The sequence below is a fragment of the Gracilinanus agilis genome, chromosome 1 (assembly GCF_016433145.1).
Source record: "Gracilinanus agilis isolate LMUSP501 chromosome 1, AgileGrace, whole genome shotgun sequence".
Classification (NCBI taxonomy): domain Eukaryota; kingdom Metazoa; phylum Chordata; class Mammalia; order Didelphimorphia; family Didelphidae; genus Gracilinanus; species Gracilinanus agilis.
In genome coordinates, this window is record NC_058130.1 from 107157840 (window position 1) to 107179542 (window position 21703).

Sequence of the window (21703 nt, forward strand, 5' to 3'; positions counted from 1 at the left end):
TTAAGAAGATTTGGGTTGGAAGTTCAGAAATAAACATTTAAAGGAACCCTAAGGTTTCTTTATGGGAAGTGCCCTCAGTTTTACTCACTAGCAGCTGGATTTAAAAAACTAACAAATTAAAACCTCAAGTTTACTTTCTCTACAAATTTGGTAGGTAGGGGAAAACACGGAGGGTGATACAGTTCATGTATATGCAAGGCAGAAGAATGGCAACAAAAACTGGTCATTTCACATGAATGTTAAATTAAAGCAAGAGATTTTTTTTTTAAAGAGGGTGAGTGTTATTCAAATATCTAATCTATTTACTCTTTATACTACTCAGAGAAAAAGGCTGCAATATAAGACAAAGTTACTAACATGTCATTAGCTGAAAGGTAATTCTGCCTAGGTCTCTGAGTTATGGTGTTGTATAGTGGAGCAGGTGTATGCTTGGTGTTATCAGCACATCCTTCAGCTGCATGAGAAAGATCCCAGGGGCATGAACTCCGGGTCTAAAATTGGATACTCTCTTATTTCAAGTTTTGTTGCACAAGGAAGTCTGAGGGGTGGAGTAAGTAGTAAAAGAAGAGAGTTAAGATAATAACAGAAAAGTTTAGTAAAATGTTAGCTGAACCATGCTCTGGTCTACCCTGATAAATTCATTCAAAAATAACTAAGGCTGGTTTTAGTAAAAATCAGTAATAAGCATCTGTCCAGTGCCTGCTATGTATATATCAGACCCTACATTAAGTGCAGGGATTGCCAAAAAAAAGAAGAAGCAAAAAGTATCTGCCTTCAAGGGGCTTATAATCTAATAAATTAAGTAAAAGCCATACCTCAGTAATAACAACAGAACATAATTCTCTTAAGGGCAGAGACTATGTATTCCTAGGGCAAAGCACAATGCTCTAAGCACCAATATACATATGAGGAACAAATTGGAACAATTTCAGTCACAGTTAATAAGTACGAGTTAAAATTTTAAGGGAATTCTCAGTGAGGAATGTCCTCTACCAATGCTGACTGTCATATTGTTATTAATGACAACTAGTATTTACAAAAGCTTTAGGGTCTGCAAAGCACTTCACAATGTGACCTCATATGCTTCCATTACTATCATCAGTTGACATGTGATTAAGAGGTCAGGCAGATTGCTCAGGGACACACATAGAACTCATAAGTTTCTGAGGCAGGATTCAAATCTAGACTCCAAGTACAATGAGCTATCTTAAAGGCAGATGTAGCCTCATTTGATCTAAGATAATCTGCAATTTTTGTCTGAGAACTGGTTGGGGGCATGTAAGAATAAGTTAAGTGACTTGTCCAGGATCATAGAACATGTATTGGAGGTGGAAGTGATCTATGAGGCCTTCCTGACTGAGAGGCTGGCTCACTCTCTTCCTAAGCTGTGCCACCTACCTCGAGGAGAAAGATGAATCAGGCAGTGATAAAGTCAGGGAATGTTCCTTATCCCCTTTCTCCAGAATTAAAAATAATATCCTCTGGCATTAAGAACCCTTCATCAGACATTTCTAGTTTGCTTATACTTTATACCACTCTGCTCCTCAAATAGGCTTTCATTCAGGACCCTGGCCTCCTTGCTATTCTTCAAATAAGACACTTTATCTATTGATTCTTGGCATTTTTCTCGGTTGTCCTCCATGCATCAAATGCTCTCATTTCATCGCTGCCTCCTGGCTTTCTTCATATCTCAACTAAAATCTCATCTTCTATGGGACAAGCTTTTCTCAATCCTTCTTTATTCTGATGTTTTCCCTTTGTTGATTATCTCCTAATTATCCTGAAACAGTTATTTCCATGCTATTTTCCATTAAGTTGTGAGCCCTTCAAAAGCAGGTGATGACTTTTATCTTTGTGTCCCTAGCTTTTTTAGCATTGAACTTGGCACACAGTAGGTGTGTTTAATGACTTTGTTCTACTTGTTCCCTAAAGTTTTAATGCCATTAAAATTAGTTAAATTCTAAAGACTTCATTGAAAGTATATATGTGAAGTGTAGTTTATATTTTCTGTTTAAAAAAAGGACAAATTTGGATAGAATTTCATTAGTTTGTGGTGGAGTGTAAAAACCTAGAATCAAGGCACAAAGAAAATGTAACCATTTCCATTCTTATTCACCCCAAGAAAATACAAAAAAAAGGGTTGAAAACAGATCTGTTAATAAAAATAAGGATAAAATCCCCAGAAGTTTATAAATACTCTTTACTTTCCACAGCAGAAAAATAAAGTTAGCATACTGTGGCAACAATAGGAAATTTTCCCCACTATGTAACCCTGGGCAAGTCACTTCACTCTCATTACTGTTCTTCTGTCTTGTAACCAAATCATAATAAAAAATGAGGGGGGCCAAAAGGGAGGATGGGGGAGTGTTTATGCCCCATGGGCAAAACATCAAGAAAAGGGGTAATGGGAAGGAAATAAATAATGACTTAAGCAACCTTCAACTTGACGCTATTGTTTTTTGGCTAGGATAGAACCAAATCTCTCATTTCATGCAGTTCTAAAATCATATGAAGTTTTGAATCTTTTTCTTATACTGTTTGGTAAAAAGAACATCTTATTGATTTAAGATTACTAACTTGTAGAAGTTTGTTATAGTGGACTAAATACTAAATATGCAATCAGAAAGCTTGGGTTTGAGTCCTGGCTCCCAGAATTATGAATAAACTCATCATTAAAACAGGGTCAAGGGGCAGCTGGGTAGCTCAGTGGATTGAGAGCCAAGCCTAGAGACGGGAGGTCCTAGGTTCAAATCTGGCCTCAGACACTTCCTAGCTGTGTGACCCTGGGCAAGTCACTTGACCCCCATTGCCTAGCCCTTACCACTCTTCTGCCTGGGAGCCAGTACACAGTATTGACTCTAAGACAGAAGGTAAGGGTTTAAAAAACAAAACAAACAAACAAACAAAAAAAAAAACAGGGTCAAATATTACTCGTACTAGTTCTTTCAAAGGGTTCATAAGCTTTAAAGCACTATGTAAACTACTATCATATTATTACTACCACCACGATTAATATTTGAACACTTACAAGACATACTAGACGCCATAATAAACCTAAAAACAAACTGTAGCTTCTGTCTTAGAATAATAAGTATTGGTTCCAAGGGAGGAGAGTCCTCTCAACTCCAAGCCCCTCCCTCTCTTCCTCTCCTCCCCACTGCCCTCCAATCAATTATTTATCTATGGTCGACCTTAAGTTCTGGAGGTCTATCTAGGAAATGTAGGAAGTGCTGGGAGTATCAACTTTGATTTCCTCATAGTTTCTCCCCAAAACAAGCTTTTAATCAAAGACAATGTTTATTGTGAAGGAAATTATATTTAATCCTAAAGGTAATGGAAAAATGATTTTTAAATAGTGATTAAGGCATACGAAACTTTCTTCATCTGCACTGGGAGGGAGAGAGTAGAAAAACAAATTTTATGTATGCAGAAATAAGCTCAAAGAGAGTTTGCCAAGGCAGTCACACCTGTACTGGGAAGAGATGGTACCAGAACTCAATCAATATCACATACTAGACATTTAACACAGACAATAAGACATCAATGGTAGCTAACATTTATACAGTATTTTTAAAGTCTGCAGTGTACATCTTATCTTATTTGGTTCCTGCATAAATCCTGTGAAGTTGCTGCTATTACTACCCCAGGTTCCCACAGCAATAGCCTGAGGATTTGAACCCAGGTCTTCTCAACTCTAAATCCTTTTCTATTGCAAAACTAGTTGCTAATACTAATATGAAGATTAAAGATTGTTTGTTTTTTGGGGGGGGGGAGGGAACAGAGAGTGAAGTATGAGTCTAGTAGGTAGAACTAATAAATATGAAATGAGAAAGCAGAGGGATGCTAGTCAGCAAGTACATAGATATAGACACATTTATGAAAGCACTCAGTCTGTGCCAGATCTGTGTTAAGCACCATGGAAATAAAAATCCCATTTCACATTCTATGGAGGAGATAACATACAAATAACTAGTTAATAATAAGCACCACTTCTAACATTTCTCTAATGCTTATCATGTGCCAAGCAACAGGTTAAGAGGTTTGCAATTATTACCTCTTTTGCTTCTCACAACAATCCTGGGAGTAGTGCTATTATTGTTCCTATTTTACAGCTGAGAAAACAGAGTGTAGAAACAGGTTAAGTGACTTGTTCAGGGTCATCTTCTAGATGTGTGACACCATATTTGAACTCAGGTCTTCCTGAATCCAGGCTCAGCACTCTATCCACTATACTATCTCTGCCTATATAAGATATACACAATGCCAGTGGAAGATAATTACAGAAGCAACTACAGAAGATGAGAATTGAGCAGAGCCAGGGAAACCCTGAGGAAAAGCATTTTACGAATGCGAAACAGCCAACAAAAAGGCACAGGATCAAGAGGTGGGAGTTTCACGTTTGAAGAACAGCAAATAGACTTGTATACCTAGATTTTTAAAGCACGTAGAGGGGAACAAAGCATAAAGATGATCAGAAAGGTAGATGGTTGTGAAGAGTTTTAAAAACCAAATAAATTTATCATTGAATCTGAAGATAATAGGGAGCCACTAAAATTTAATGTGCAGGAGGTAGTATGACCTGACATATACTTTAGGAAAATCACATTGTGTAGCAGAATAAAGGAGGGAATGAAGACAGACACTTGAGGCAGGGAGACCAGCCAAAAAGTTACTTCAGTAGTGTAAGTGTGAGGTGATAACAGTCAGTTGTTTGAAAAAAGGAAATGTATTTGGGAGATACTGACAACCTATCTCCAAGTATAGGGGAGGGGCTATATTTTCTTATGATGCTCACCTAACATTTAATATTATGTATGGATTGTAAGAAGGCTTTTTTTTTAAATGCGTGTTTTTACTTTTTAAAAAATATATAGTCTTAAGCTCAAAAGTTCTAAAGAAGTTACTAATATATCCGGACTCATGGCCTGGCTTTGGGATAAAGGAGAAGCAGTTTTATTTTTGAACAATCTGTGTACCTCAAAATGTTCGAATGCTCCTTTACTCAATTAATAAGCTCTTTTCCCTCCAAGAATGACTTCTTAAATTTAAAGATAGAGGATTTTTCCAGGCATGACATATAAAAAAGTCATCTCATTTTTCTGGATACCTTTTCTTTTTATGTCAGGCATCTGATTTTTAGAAAGCAACCTAAACCACTCTATATGCAAGTACTGTCCTTATTAAGAAAATATGATAGATAAAAATCCTGGCTTAGAAAATACACAATAGCACAGAAAATTACTTGTTTTAAACAAAATATTCATGAAGTTTTCTTTAAATGATTAGGTCCTTTACTAAGTCAACATGACTTAATTCAAAACTTTTTAGTTATACATTTATTTATTAAGTAGCTTGTGGCAATACCCACAATAATCAATACTATCATATTAGAGACCCTTAAGAAGTTATATACATTTTCCCATAATATACAAAAACAAAGGAAGATAAACAAAAACTTACCAAGAGCACTTGTTGCATCTTCAAAAAGGTTTGACCGAGAGGAGTCACCCAGGGTACTGTGACAAGAAAAATTACACTTAAAAATATATAAAAAGCAAACTTACAGAAGCTATATTTAACACACAAAAGAAAAAATTCCATTTCAATCACATAACCAATGTTTTCTTTACAAATAAAATTAAAAGCTTTCTTCTACAAAGTCAAATAGCCTCTATGTGGATTAAAGGAGAAGTTTTTTTTTGTTTTGTTTTGTTTTTTGCTTCATCCCCTTTTTGGGAGAGTTCTTTGAAGTCCTAAGATAGGCATGTTCAAACTAAGAAGCTATCATCACTCTTTCACATGATCTAAGAAATTAACAAATACTTTCCATATACATGGTAAATATTTATTAAATGTTTGTTTAATTATTGTATTGGGGAAGGGCAAAAGAATAAATAGTCAGGGTCCACAAAGGAATTATAACCTAGTTGGAAAGGTAAGACAAGCATGTAAAAATCATCTAAATTAGACAAAAGTCCTTGTCCTTAAGGGGTTTACATGATGAATTCTCTCTCAATAGAAAATAGATGAAAATGTATGCATGTTATGTATGTACACACACACAGATTCGAGGTGGGAAAAAAACACAAACTACAAGTATTAAGAAAGATTTTCCAAATGAATCCAAAAAGACAGAGGTGGATAGGGTGCATTCCGAGTATGGGACACTGAAGCAGAAGATGGAATACTGTATTTGGAAATACAGCAAGAAGGTATGTTGGCTGAAACAGTGTTGGAAAGGAGTGGAGCCAGATCGTGAAGGGTATTAAATGACAAACTAAAGAATCTGTATTTTGTCCTAGAGGTAACAGGAAGCCAATGAGGGTCCTCGAACAAGGAAGGGAGGAGGCCAGACTTGGTTGAGGAAGATTATTTTTGCAGCTGTGTAGAGAATGGATCATAGAAAGTTCAGGTTTGAAGGTGGAAAAGTCCAAATCGGGAGACTGTTCCAACAGCCCAAGTAAGAGGTGATGAAGGTGTAAAGTAGGTTGAAAGATGAACAAGAGAGGTGCTATGGAAGCAGAATTGAAAAGACTTGGCAACTGACTGGCTATTGAGGGAAGGAGAATGACAGTGGAGGTTTAACCCAAATGCATGCAGGATGGATGGTGGTACCCTTAAGAGAAGTAGGGTTTAGGAGAAAAGTAATGAATTGTTTTGGATATATTGTGCTTGAAATCCCTAGAGAATCTATATTTGGACCAACAAAAGGTAGTTGGCGACATAGTTGGTAACTTGGGAGAGATGAGGGCTAGAGATAATCCGAATTTATCTTTTGGGGTTGTCTCTCTTTATATTACTGGGTATATTGTTCTCTTGGTTATATTAATTTGCTAATATATCCAAATAAGATTTTTCAAGCTGCTGCAAATTTCTTATGTTTGTTGTTTCTTATAGCACAATAATATTCTATTACAATCACACCACAATTTGTTTAGACATCCCTCCCCACTCAGGGTTACAATGGTGCCTTATATAATTATTTTTTCTTTTCAAACAAATCTATTTGCTCAGGCTGCACATTATATATAACTAAGGCAGGTCCCTTAAATACAAGCTTTTATTCATATTATCCCAAATACTTTCCACTAAAATTCATCTCTTTATTCATGCAAATTGTTTTATCAAGAGTCTTCTCCAAAAACCTCCTTTAAACAGTTTCCCAATATATCTAATATTCTATTTGGCCTACTAATTTCCTTATAGCAGCCATTATGAAAGTTCATCTGTACACATATGTCAATACATGTATATTTATGTTGTGGCAGTGTGATGCAGGGGTAGAAGGCTTTGTAGTCAGGAAGAAAACCTGACTTGAAGAAGTGCTTAGGGCACATATTAGCTGGGTGGACATAAACAAGTCACTTAAAACTTTTCAATGCCTTAAGCAACTCTAGAAAACAAAGTTACAGATGAAGTGATAATCTGTCAGGGAATTCTCACCAAATAATCAAATCAAAAGGTCTGGAACAAATACATTTTTTAAAAAAATTTTTTTCCTTATTAGAATAAAATATAAACTCTTTAGGGCATTAATCAGGGCAAAGTGCCTCTTGTCATTGATTTGACTTGAGGAAACTGTACAGGAAAGGAATGCTATTACTAACCAGTTATTTTTTTTGTACCATTTCTCCCCCGTGATTTATTTCTTCTATTGTTAGGTGTGTACACTGATATTGAAGAATATCATTCTTAAGGAGAATAAATTCTTTCCTGCTATTTTCACCATAAAATTTTTTATGTATCTTCAGTACCTCAGCTCCACAGCTTCTTTAGAATCTGAAATCAACCCACTGAATATAAAACCAAAATATTCTATGCCTCAAATTGTGTCCAAGTATTTACTAGTTTTATTAATATTGATGCTTAGACATATTATAATAGGCATATCAACACAATCCACTTAAGGTGTTCATGTTAAATTCTTGAATATGAACACACTAAGAGATGCTTTATAATAAACAACATTTTTAAAGAATTATATCACAATCAGGGACGACTGGGTGGCTCAGGGGATTGAGAGCCAGGCCCAGAGGTAGAAGGTCCCAAGTTCAAATGTGGCCTCAGACACTTCTTAGCTTAGACCCTGGACAAGTCACTTGACCACCATTGACTAGCCCTTAACATTCTTCTGCTATGACTTCAGAAGGCAAGGGTTTTTTAAAAAATCGTATCATAATCTTCTTCAACAAAAACGGAGATAAAGCATAGTTAACTATAGACAATCTCTGGTACATTGTGACTTTCTTCACAAATCACTTAAAAAAGTAAATGGAAATTTTTGGAAAGTTTTGTGGAAACTACAGATGACATGTAAAGGCCAAAAGAAAAAGTTTAGAAACTCTCAGAAATGCATAAAGTATATGTATGGTGGTATATAACATCAACATATTTTGTATTTTAATACCATATACACAATTTATTTTATTGTAAATACCCCATTAATATTTTCTTTTAGATTTCTTCTCTGGTACTATGAGGACCAAAAAATTTTACTCAGATTTTCCAGATTATGGGATGCCACGCCTCTAACCACCCCCACCGCCCCTTTAATGTGGAAGGGTTACCTGTTTTTGACAAGTCCTTACTAGAGAAGAGGATAGCAAAACTCTGATTCTGGATACAATGCCCCTATTAATGAAGTCTAACTTAATCAAACTACTTAGTCATGCTAAATTTAGTCTACTACACCCTCCATGTCTTTTACACATGCACAACAGTCTAGCCAACTCTTCTCTGTAGTGCCTATGCAACCTGTCAGGATCCTTCTCGAATCCAGGTTCTGCCATCCATGTGTAAGCTCACCCCACTAAATGTGTCACATGTTAATTTGATGGGTGTAATATCTCTGTTCTCATTTAGGACACTGACAAAAATGTCAAACTACAGAAGGCCAAGAAAAAATACACAGGACATTTCACTCAAAATAACCGTCCAACCCAAGATTAATTACTGCTCCAGTAATTCAATCAATTCCAAATCAATTTAGTGTACCACTGGACTTCACTCATACTAATATGCAGTTCATATCTCTCAACTTTGACAGGGCTAGTATGACAGATTGAAAAGTCTAGTTAAAAAATGTACATTTTTATTTGACATTCCTTTAATCTCTCATTCTTGCAATCATATAAAAAAAAAGATAGAAAGAAAAAAGAAATAGGTTATTTAGGCATGATCTACTCTTGATGGCTCCCAGGCTTGCCTTTTTGTAATTATCACTACCATTTAATAATGCTGTTCAGAACACTAAGGTCACTGGTATATCGTTTGAAGTAGAGAAAGGAAGAGAATAAGCATCAAGTACCTACCACGTGTCATGATTTGTACTAAGTAATCCTTTTTCAAATATCTTATTTGATTATCAAAAAGCCTTGTGGAATAGGTGCTGTTAATCTTCCCATTTTTAGTCAAGGAAAGTGTGGCAGAGAGAGGTTAAGAGCTTTACATAGTCACAGAACTGGGAAATGTTTGAAGTTGGAAATGAACTTAGGTTTTCATGAGGAGCCTGCTCACTCTCCTCAGAATTTTCCAGCTAACTTCATTTCCAATCAGTTGCTCCCCTTGACTTCAACTCTGGATAAACCAATCATCTGAAATCTCAATCCAGGATCTGATATTTGATATTCAATACCTCCTTATCACATGTAACTAACTGCCTGCCCCTCTTCCCTCTGATTAAGGGGCAGAACAATAAACTCCTCCCAAAGTCTCTCTTCATGGAAGGATCAGAATTTTCCAAGCTGCTCTACTTGGTTTAAGGATTCTATCATCATACCTTTAGTTGGGCAACCTGTCTCCCCACTCCCTTCCTGTTCAGAGCTTTTTGTGTAGTTTCTTTATATATCACAATTTCTGAATTATCAGGGCCAGTCACAATGTCACGCTAATAATACTTTTACCATTGTTTTTTCTTAAAGTAGTACAGGTAGCCCTAACTACTAAACAGAGTTTGGGTAAAGTATAGTTGCTGGATATCTTTGGCTTATTTATTAATTCTTTCAATTTATTGAATAATCACTTTTCATTTAGTAAAGTTAATTCAAGTTGAGGCATTTTAGGTCTTTTGCTGATACCAAAGTGGTCAATGAAAATATGAAATAAAAATCAAAGGTTTGACCACCAAACCTGCCATTTTTTATTACTAGACTCCAACTTTGGGTAAGTGAAGCTCCAACTTCTAAACCTGGAATTCGATTTGGTATGACTACTTTTCCAGTATGACACCCCAATTCTCGTCCCAAGATTCTCCAGGTAGCATACCCCACATGGGCCCTCTTCTATGTCTTTTTTCCATATGGAACACTTCCACTTAAGGAAATACCCCAATATAATCAGATCATCCCAAACAGACTTAATGACATCTTAATGAGAGTCTTCTGGAGGTCCTACCTTGAATCATTTATGTTCTTTCCTCTATATGTGTGTACGTGTACGTGTACATGTGCACACACTTCTTTCTATATATTTGTATCACTCTTTTTCCCTAAGAGTTTAGGTTTAAGGGCTTGAATGTAGACAGAGCATACATATTGATTAGCAAATGAAATAATGATGCTTTGCTGCTACCAAAACCCTAAGGACCCACAGGAGTGGCAGGGGGTAGGGAAGAAGGCAATGGTGGATAGAGTGCTGGCCTAGAGGCAGGAAGACATCTTCCCAAGTTCAAATCTGGTCTCAAGATACTGTGAAACCCTGGACAAGTCATTTTACTTTTTTATCTCAGTTTCCTCATCTGTAAAATGAGCTAGAGAAGGAAAAGGCAGTTTACTGCAGTTTCTGCTAAGAAAACCCCAAAAAGGAATGACAAAGAATTGAGCAGGATTGAAAACGCCTAAAAAAAGGCCTAGAGGACCTTTCCTTCTAATTTGGGGATTAAATCTTCTATAAGCATTGTCTCTTCCATTAGAGGAAGAAAAAGGCAATCTCTGCCCTCAAGGAGTTTACAATCTAATGGTAGAAACAAAAAGCAAACAAATATATATGACAAGTTATATGCTGGACAAAGGAAATAATTAAAGAGAGTTGTATATATTTGCTGAGCATGCTACAATCTCCCTTACATGGTTTCAATCCTATTGGTGGAAAACGTATATTCTAGATCAGGGATAGGCAAACTTTTTAAAGAGGGGGCCAAAGGAAAGGAAATGCTCATCTGTCAAGTCTGTTTCTAAGGCAACTCTTTCGAAGTTTCATTGTATTGTATCCTACTCATATCTGTCAGATTAGGAATAATGTAGCACAGCCCAATAGAACATTTCAGGGGCTACACACTCAAGAGGAAGAACTACAGGAGTGGAAACACAGAAGAAAAACAACTGCTTGAACACATGGGTTGACGCGGACATGATTGGGGACGTAGACTCGAAACAACCACACCAATGCAACTATCAGTAATATGTAATAAGTCTTGATTGATGACACATGTTAAAACCAGTGGAAATGCGTGTTGGCTGGGGGGGAGAGGAAAGTAAAAACATGAATCATGTAACCATGGAAAATTTTTCTAAAATATAAAATATTAAAAAAAAAAAAAAAAGAACATTTCAGGGGGTCGCATCTGGTCCACAGGCCATAGTTTGCCCATCACTGCTCTAGATAAAGTAAAGTCAAAGACATCTAGTAGTAAAACAGGTGGAGAGAATCTTTCTAAATTCTGATAGGTTCAGTTCCTTCACCCATGTCAATTACTCCCCAAAGCCTTCAGAGTAAATGGTGAGTGAATGAGCATGTGTGTGTTTTTGATGTTTTTTTTTTTGGGGGGGGGTTATAAAACATTATGTGAGGAAACATTTTTGTCTCAAAATATATTTAAGTGGAAAATATTTCAGGCTGTGTGTAAGGCTGTAATCAACTATAGGGGCAGTTAGGTGGCTTGATGGATAGAGTAAAAGGCCTGGAAGCAGGAGGTCCTGGGTTCAAATTTAGATGCAGATACTTATCTATGTGATCCCTGGGCAAATTTGCAACCCCTATTGCTTAACCCTTATGGCCCTCTCTGCCCTGGAATCTATCTACTTATCATCAATTCTAAGACAAAAAGTAAGGGTTAAAAAAAAAAGATACTACAACTACAAATTTACTTCTACAACTAAATCATCATCAAGACTTATTATGCCCAAGATTCATTCTAGTTTGATGGTTGGGACACTAAGACTTCACTGTGTCCTAATAAAGCTCTTACTGTTTTTCATTTTTTAGCTGTAACTATAATTCAGAGGAAACACAAACATACACATATTCATTAGCCCTTAATATTTTCTTCATTTTCTCCAACCACACAGACATTTCCAACAGGAATTTATATTCTTTTGTCCCTAAGCATAAGGCACCAATTAAGATAAAACTAAAAAACTAGAAAAATAAAGCATTCTGACACTAACCACAACACAGATTCCTATTTAAGTAAGAAGGAACATCAGAATTACTATTCTGTATGTAAAATTTATTGAAATGGAACTATATCCATTACAATGGACAATTATAAAAATTTTCTCTTTAAAAGCAAACCAGGGGGCAGCTGGGTAGCTCAGTGGCTTGAGAGCCAGATGTAGAGAGGGGAGGTCCTAGGTTCAAATCTGGCCTCAGACATGTCCCAGCTGTGTGACCCTGGGCAAGTCACTTGACTCCCATTGCCCACCCTTACCAATCTTCCACCTATGAGACAATACACCGAAGTACAAGGGTTTAAAAAAAAAAAAAAAAAAGCAAACCAGAGAGCCCTATGCCCAAATAAAAATGTTTGATTTTTAAAATCTTAAAAAATTAAACATTTAATTTAAGAAAGGGTAAAGAACATAAAATGTTATTCAACAAGTAATACTCAAATTTATATTATCATCAAGATAAATTAGAATTATAGGGCTGAAAGAGAATGAGAACAAATGGATAGGAAAAAAAAAAATCAAGATCATTCAAAGAAGTAGGTTCTTAATCCCTGACATAAAATCAAGCTTTAAGCATGAAGCATTATTTAATAGCAAATTAAAGAATATAGTAGAAAAGGAAAATGTTTTCTTTCTTCAAATCAAATTATTGAGATGTAAATACTGTTTTGCCCATATGCAATAAGAGGTGTGTACTCTCCAGTCCGGGTATGATATCCATATAATAATAATTTTGTAAAATCATCTTAGAGGGAGACACTGAGATTGGTTTTTTTTGCTTTTGTTTTTGTTTGTTTTTGCAGATCTCTTTAATGTTTCTTTTTTTTAACATTCATTAATATTCATTTTTTAGAAAAGTTAACATGGTTACATGATTCATGCTCCTACTTTCCCCTTCACCCCTCGCACTCCCGCCACCCCTGGCCGATGCACATTTCCACTGGTTTTAACATGTGTCATTGATCAAGACCTATTTCCAAATTGTTGATCATTGCATTGGTGTGGTAGTTTTGAATCAAAATCCCCAATCATGTCTGCCTCAACCCATGTTGAGATTGTTTTTTGATTTATAATGTATTATGAATATCAAGTTGCTTACTAAATTGCCTTATGTTATGAAAGTAAACTTGAATACACATGCTTTGACAATTTTCTAGGCAGAAAATCTCGTGAAAATTGGCAAAATAATTTACTCTATCTCCAACCTATGATGAAGGACTTCTTTACCACTCAAAAGCTTAGTTAGCAATAGATAAGAAATATTTTCTATAAAACAATCATCATGGGGGCAGCTGGGTTGCTTAGTGGATTGAGAGCCAGGCCTAGAGATTGGAGGTGCTGGGTTAAAACTGACCTCAGACACTTCCTAGCTGTGTGACCCTGGGCAAGTCGCTTAACCCTCATTACTCTTCTGCCTTATTGATTCTAAGATGAAAGGTAAAGGTTTAAAAAATAAAATAAAACAATCATCATCAAGTTTCCTGAGCTTTACCAATTTATAAAATATCAACACAACATTTTGAAAGAAATCAATTTTTATTGGTATTCAATTTAACAGCTATTCAAATACAAATGCTATATATATATATATATATAAATCTTTATCAAAGGGACTATTCTTGTTCAATTGTCAAATGACAATTAGGACTTCAAATTTAGAAAGAATTATGCTATTAACACTTCATTTATTCAGTTTCAGAGAAATGAAACATTTCACACATATAAATTTCTGGATAACTGAAACTCACCAAGTAAAGTCCTAATTTTTTAAAAATATAATAACCATTTAGATAGAAGTCCTTCTATATCACATATTTCCTCCAACCTCTTAAACAGAATATACTTAAGCCTTTCTTTGACTTAGGGCAAACATAATACACACACATTAATTATTATTGTTCTGTATTGGGACTAGAGGAAGAATGTCAACACAATCACCAAGGGATGAAGGATTATTTATCTTTACGTTAAATGGTAATTTTTTTCCTTTTAGTTCCTCTGCCAGCTTTTTATACTGTCTATGTCATACTTTGTTGTAACTTCTGGCTGTTAACAACATTCCTACCAAAAGAAGCTCCTTTATAAAGCGGGGTGGTTTAAAACTGTGTCTCAAATAAGCAAATGGGTTTTGAGTATGAGGAATTTTCCAATGAGTAAAAGGCATGAGCCTTCTGGACCTTATGACACCTATTTTGACTGCTCAAAGGCCTCTTTTTTTGCTTACTGCCAGGTTCTTGGTGGTGTTCCGGATAGTTGAGGTTGCCGCATAGGCGGCCTCCGAATAAGTGAGTTATTACTGTATCCACATCAGCAAAGCAATGTTAGTATGGACTGTTGGCCAGGATGTGGAAATATCCTCATTACATAGAAGTGGACATCATAATGGTATTCATTAAACTGAGATTCTGTGTGCCCAAAAAGTCTGAAAGATAGTAAAGACAAATACATAAATAAATAAAAACCATTCAGAGAAAACAGAAGAGGTGACCTATAATGAAAGTTCCCCCAAATGAAAATAATTCCACTGCAAAAGAAGATGCCAATTCTGAAAACATTTAAAAAGTATCTATATTTTAAATAAGAAAACTCAAGGAATGAACTAAAGTTGGAAATGTGAGACCCATTCCTCAGTATTGCCTCATAAGAAATATAGCTATTTCAAACTAGAAAGGTAGTAAGTAAAAAAAAAAAAAAAAAACAACAACAACAAAACAAAATGTTATCACAGAAAAGCAATACCCTCATTTAATAAGGTTTAATTTAACTGAACAAATAATTATTGAGTGCCAACTATCTACACAGCACTGTTAGGAAATAAGAAGATACAATTTTGGATGAGACAGGGCCATACTCAGATGTATTTTATTATTTTATTAAGGTAATAATTCACACACAAAAGTAACTATAATATAAAATAAAAAGATGAAAGATACAAAATTAAGTACTTCATGATACTGGGCAATAAAGCATGGAAAGTTCATTTAGCTGGGCAAATGGATAAAGATGAAGGATACATGGAGTTGTCATCTGATCTTGGGCTTTAAAATATCAATTGGAAATTCAAAAAGGCTGAGGGAAGAGGGTAGAAAAAAGTATTCCATGTGAACAAAGGGATGGAAGCAGGAAAATTAAGAGTATTAAGAGAAGATTATGAATATTAAGTTGTTTTGCTGGAACATACCATATAAGATAGGGAGTGAGATAAGTCTGGAAAGAAGGTGCTCTGTCACCAGAATGAGGTTCTGGAGAAGGGAATAAGCATCTATATAGTGCCTACTATGTGTCAGGCACTTTGCTGAGTGATTCACAAATAAGTCTTATTTGATCCTTCTAATAACCCTGAGTTTGCTAAGCTTTTGAAGGACTTTTAATGTCATGTTAAGGAAACTGAACTTTAAAGCCAAGGACAGGCTTTGAGGTAAGTAAAAAAACATAAGGAAGAATTGTCTAACAGTGTTATGAAGGATGAATGGCTGTGGGTTTTTGTAAAAGCACAAAAATCTTTAGGAGGCTAATACAATATTCTAGCTAGATGACAATTAGAGCCTGTACTAGGGTAACTATGGTGGAAATGAAGGAAAGAATTGTGATACATACTATGGAAACGGAATCGACTAATCTTTGGAATCATTAGTTATATGAAATGTGGGAAGGAATCAAATATAAGTTTCTAAGGTGAGAGAACTGGGTGAAGACTGATACCAGTGACAGAAAATCATTGGAGTCAGATAGAAAAAAACAGATTTTTGGGAAAAGATGAGACAACAAGAGGGAGTGGAAAAGACAGTGAATCTTAAAAATCAAGAGGCCCTGTGTTATTTGCTTTTATCTGTAAATGAGAGGGTTGGTCTAAATCAGGGTCGGCAACCTTTTTGGCCACGAGAGCCATAAACGCCACATTTTTTAAAATGTAATTTCATGAGAGCTGTACAGTGCTCACAGTGCACGCTCCTGTAACAGTGCCTGAAAAAAAAAAAAAAAAAAAAAAAAAAAGACTTTATGGCTCCTCCAGAAAGAGCCATACGTTGTTGACCCCCTGGTCTAAATGAACTTTGGGACCCTTTCTAGCACAGAACTTTTTGCAGTTTATCACACTGGGAAATCTCTTTAGAAGGGCTGTTTTTCTGTTACAAGAGAAGGTGGGAACATAAACTCCCTCATTTTACAGATTAGGTAATTTGAGCTAGAAAGAGAGGGGAAATGATTTGCTTATTGTCATGTGACAGAGGTATGGTCTAATCACAAGGCCTGACCCCAGAGTTGCTGGTGCTCTTTCCAATGTACCATGCTATTAAAAAAGCATGGCAGAAGAAAGCATAGCTAAGGAGAGAAACTTAAAAAATATATAAGAAATTAAAAACAACATGAGATAAGCCACAAACTCTTATATATATATATAAATGATTTAACATTAGAAAAAATTAATATTCAGAACATTAACATAAAAACCCAATTGCTATAATTTAGAAACCAAGCATTATCTAAAAAACCCTCTACAATTCTCAGTAATGCTCAACCTTTCTAGCTCTGTCATTATCTCATTCTACCCACATTGTTAATTTCTGCTTTTCAAGCCTCCAAACTCAAATTTTACCTCCTTCAAATTATAGCAAAATACTATTTAACATTCTCCTTCACCAAAGGAAATTACTTTAAGTCCTTTTCAAACATCCTTTTCAGTAACAAAATAAATCTTGTAATTCTTGTATTTAGAGAAACTTGGGAAGACTACTATCACTGAATTACAGAATTTTAGAGTTGAAAAGATCCCAGAAGCCCAACACCTATATGAAAAGAATTCCTACAACTTGTCCTCTAGCCTTTGCCTGAATACTTTCAAAGAGGGGAGACCCAATCAGCACTTCTACAGGATGTCTATCCTGTTTCTGGATAGTGTAATTTCTTAGTAAATTTTTCCTGACATTAAGCCCAAACTTTCCTCTATGTATTTCCTCCTTATGTTAATGCTCTGCCCTGGGGGACAGAATAATTCCTCTTCAATGACAGTCCTTCCAATACTAGAATTGAGTTGCCATGCTTGTTGTCTTTTTTCTTCTACAAGACAAACATATCTAGTTCCTTCAACCAAGACTGACTTGTTGACTCAAGACACTTTACCATCCTGACTGCCCTCCTCTAGACACTCTCCAAGGTATCAAAGTCCTTCTGGATCATTGTAACAGGAACCGGATAGAACTCAGATAGTCTGAGGAGGAAAGAGTAGTCAGTCAGTAGAATAATAACTTACTACGTGCTAGGCTCTTTGTTAAGTGCTGGGGATACAAAGAAAAGAAAAACCAGTCTCTAACCTCCAGAAGTTTATAATCCAATGGTAGGGACAACATGTAACTATAAAAAGGTACAAAGATGTTGTACAAAGGCAATGAGATGGAAGACACAATGGCACATGTGAGGAATGGAAAATAAATCAGTGCAGCTGAACCCCAGGATGTAAGAAATATAAGAAGTAGTGCATGGAGTATAAAGTGTAAAATGATTGCAAAGGTTATTATGGGGCTAGGCTAGGAAGAGGTTTAAATGCTAAACAAAGGACTTTATATTAGCTCTGGGAGATAACAGGGAGCCATTTGACTTGATTAAGGAATAGGAAAGGGGGGGGTGGGGGGGGGAGACTGTAATATAGCCAGATCTGTGCACATTTGCCCATGTAATTGTGATGAAGGTCTGAATTAGGCTGCTGTGAAAGAGGGGAAAATAGGATGTACACAAGAGATGTTATGAAGACAAATATGACAAACTCTTGCAATGGGTCGGGTGCATGGGGTGAGAAGTCATGGATGACAATGAAGTTGGCAAAATCCATGAGTAAGGAGTGCAGAGAGTACAGTGGGACTATCTCCTCCCAAGAGATAACATGCTTCTTTTCAATGATCATATTTAACTTTTTTGGTTGCCACATCACATTGATGACTAATGTCAATCTTATACTACATAAAAAGCAGAATTGCCATCTATTCATACATCACTCATACATACGAATCTGAGCTTTTGTACCCAAGTAAAAGACCTTCACCTTTATCCACACTAAATTCCATGTTATTAGATTCAACCCAATGTTCTAGCCTAGTGTTGTAGAAGAGAAGCTACTAATCCACAAATAAGGATCCATGAGGGGCACATAATTGACTTAGTTTCAAAACATAGTATTTTTTATGTTTTATTATATTTTTACTTATTTTGTTCAGTTATTTCCCAATTGCATTTTAATCTAGTTGTGGGCCACAGCACAGCAATGTGTTTGATAATAATTCTGATTTACCCTGTTGAGATCCTTTTGGATCTTGTTAGTTATCTCCCAGGTTTGAAGATATGTGCAAATTTTACAAGTATGTCTTTATCTAAGCCACTGCAAAGATCTTAAAATAGCACAGGGCCAAGAATCTATCCCTGGGACTCTACTAGGGACTTGATAATAAGAGATCACATTAATATAGCACTTTAAGGTTTGACACCCTTGCTATTATCACGTCCATTTTACAGACAAGAAAATCAAGGCTCAGTAAAATTAAATAAATTTGCACATGGTGACACAGCTGATATTTGAAATAGGATTCAAACCCAGATCTTCTTGATTCTAAAGGCATCCTATCCACTATAGCATGCACAATTAATATAAACTAACACACAATTAAGTATGAAAGAATCAGGGGAACAATTTGCATGACTATGAGATTGTAAAAAAAAAAAAAATACAACAACTTCTAAAGATGCCAATCAATGACCAACCACGAAAATGAAACATACTTTCTATATCTGACAGGGAGAAGTGATGGATTAGGGATGCAGAATGAGAAGTGCATTTAAAAAAATTAAAGAACGTATACCTCTAATTACTTCCATTCTTGATTCTTCACAGACTGCCCAGCAATAACCAATCAATCCTGTGCTTTCATGGGTCCTCACCCTCTCCAGTGATTCGTTCCCTCCTGCCTATAAATGTGGTCAGGTTTCACAAATGATAAAAAAGGATCTATTTGACTACTACCCCACACATTTATTTCCCCATTATCTTTTTCTCATTTTTCACTACTATTGGAAAACATGTCTACACTTGGTGCCTCTCAGTGCAAAGCACACTATAAATGGTAATAATAATAATAATAATAATGATAATAATAATTATTATTATATCCATAAAATTTCCAAACCCAAGCTTCAGTTTGTGAGATCAAAAGTAGAGTATTTGGGATTCATCTTGGAAAAGGGCTCCAAAAAGGTTTCCCAGAAGAGAACACAAGACATACAGAGCATTACACATTACCATCTATTATATTCTTAGTTTCATCCTCTGACATTCACAAAGCTTTTGACACTTCGAGGACAATCTGCTTTTGAATAATCTCTTTTTCAATCTTTGACAATGTACTCTCCTCTTCTTCTATTTCTTTCTCCTACTCTCTTTCTTATTTCTCATAGTTCCAAAATCTTTTCCCTTAAGTCATCTTTAAATGCTTTTCCCTTGCCCAGCATGTAGATGAGTCCAACCTTGTTTTTGTTTTTCAACTCCAGAATTTAATTAACAACTGTCCAGAGTCAGGAAGATGGGAGTTCAAATCCTAACCTGTACCGTAAGCAAATCACTTAACCTGTTTGTCTCAGTTCCCCCAATTGTAAAATGGAGATAATAATAGTACCTACCTCCCAAGGTGCTTGTGAGGAGTAAATAAGATAATATCTGTAAAGCACTCGGTCCAATATTTAATATTATATAAAATGCTATTATTGCTGTCATGATTGTGATTGTTATAATACCATTTGTTGAATATCTCCCTCGGGGTGGAACTTTAGTGGAGGGATTTTAAAGAGGAACATACTACTAAAACAAAATTCCCCTAAAAGAGTAGAAACTTAATATTTTTGTGAAGTTCACAAAATGTGAAATATGATCTATATGTAAAACAAAACAAAAAACATTAAATACATTGTGTTGTTTTGAGCCTTATAACCTACCTTATGATTTTTACTTCCTTTAACCAGAGCTCATAAGGAATTATCTAGTTATGTCAAGATCAAAAGATAAAGTTAAAGTTGAAGGGACTTCAGAGATCATCTAGTCCAAACTCCTTATTTCACATAAAAGGAAAATAATATAAGGAGGTAAAGTCCCTTGTCTCAGGGCCCATAGGTAGTAAGAAATAGAATCCCAAAACCTCTGCTGTAAACCCAGTAAATTTTCTACCATACCACAGTTACTCTCATGATTACAACTAATTTGCATATTTTATTTTTTAAACCCTTACTTTCTGTCTTAGAATCAATACTGTTGTATTGGTTCCAAGGCAGAAGATTGGCAAGAGCTAGGCAATGGAGGGTTAATTGACTTGCCCAAGGACACACAGTTAGGAAGTATCTGAGGCCAGATTTGAACCCAGAACCTCCTGTCTCTAGGCCTGGCTCTCAATCCACTGAGTCACATAGCTGCCCCATTTATTTTTAATCATTGAAAATTTCCTTTTAATACTAAGTACAATCTTATTAGGTAATATTATTTTCAAATTGTTTAAGTATCCTTCTGTTTTCTGGTCCCAAAAAGCACAACATGGGATAATCTTCTGGAGATTTTTTTAAAACCCTTATCTTCCATCTTAGAATCAATACTTTGTAGAAGAACAATAAGGGTTGGACAATGGGGGGTTAAGTGACTTGCTGAGGGTCACATAGCTAAGAAGTATCTGAGGTCAAATTTGAACTCAGGACCCTCATTTCTAGGCCTGCTCTCAATCCACTGAGTCATTTATATGTCCCCCCCATGAAGATCTTTTTATTCTCCTATTTCAGTGTAGAATGTTTTATATCAAAGAAAATAGTATTTCCTAGTAAGATTATGTTAAAAGTAAAATTCAGCTGACAAAATAAAGTTTTATTTTAAAATTATGTTAAGATCACTTCATTTTAATTAGAAATACAATCACATTAAGTAAATAATAATTTGTGATAAAGGAATTTGAAAAATTCTCAAATCATCAATTAACAAATTATGGAGCTATTCTGAAAAATATTGAAAAGATTAACAAAAACAGATGACTGAATCACAAGCTTATGAACTGACAATCTACAAATGACAATTAGAAGGAAGAACTTTTGAAGTACACCCTGGTTTATGGAAGTCTCTCATATCCAAAGAATCAGGTCTATTTACTGCCTAAAGGAAGATCCTCTCTTTCTGGTCTTGCCAGAGGATGCTTACCTCATATTTGTTTTCAAAGAAATCAGAAGTTGAACTCTAGTTACATTAGCAATAATGAATGTAGCTCTGCTCTTTAAGAGTCTCATATGGTCTAGGTTTAACAAACATT

The 21703-nt window shown here is 35.5% G+C and overlaps 1 protein-coding gene across 2 annotated transcripts in view; it reads right to left on the reverse strand.

Moving 5' to 3' along the window:
- The window catches only part of RAD23B (RAD23 homolog B, nucleotide excision repair protein), a 96520-nt gene that overhangs the window by 20355 nt on the left and 54462 nt on the right, over nucleotides 1-21703 (reverse strand). For both annotated transcript variants that reach the window (XM_044684987.1, XM_044684933.1), the window contains exon 5: nucleotides 5461-5516. In XM_044684987.1, the coding sequence (XP_044540922.1) occupies nucleotides 5461-5516 (56 nt within the window). The remainder of the gene's footprint in view (nucleotides 1-5460; nucleotides 5517-21703) is intronic.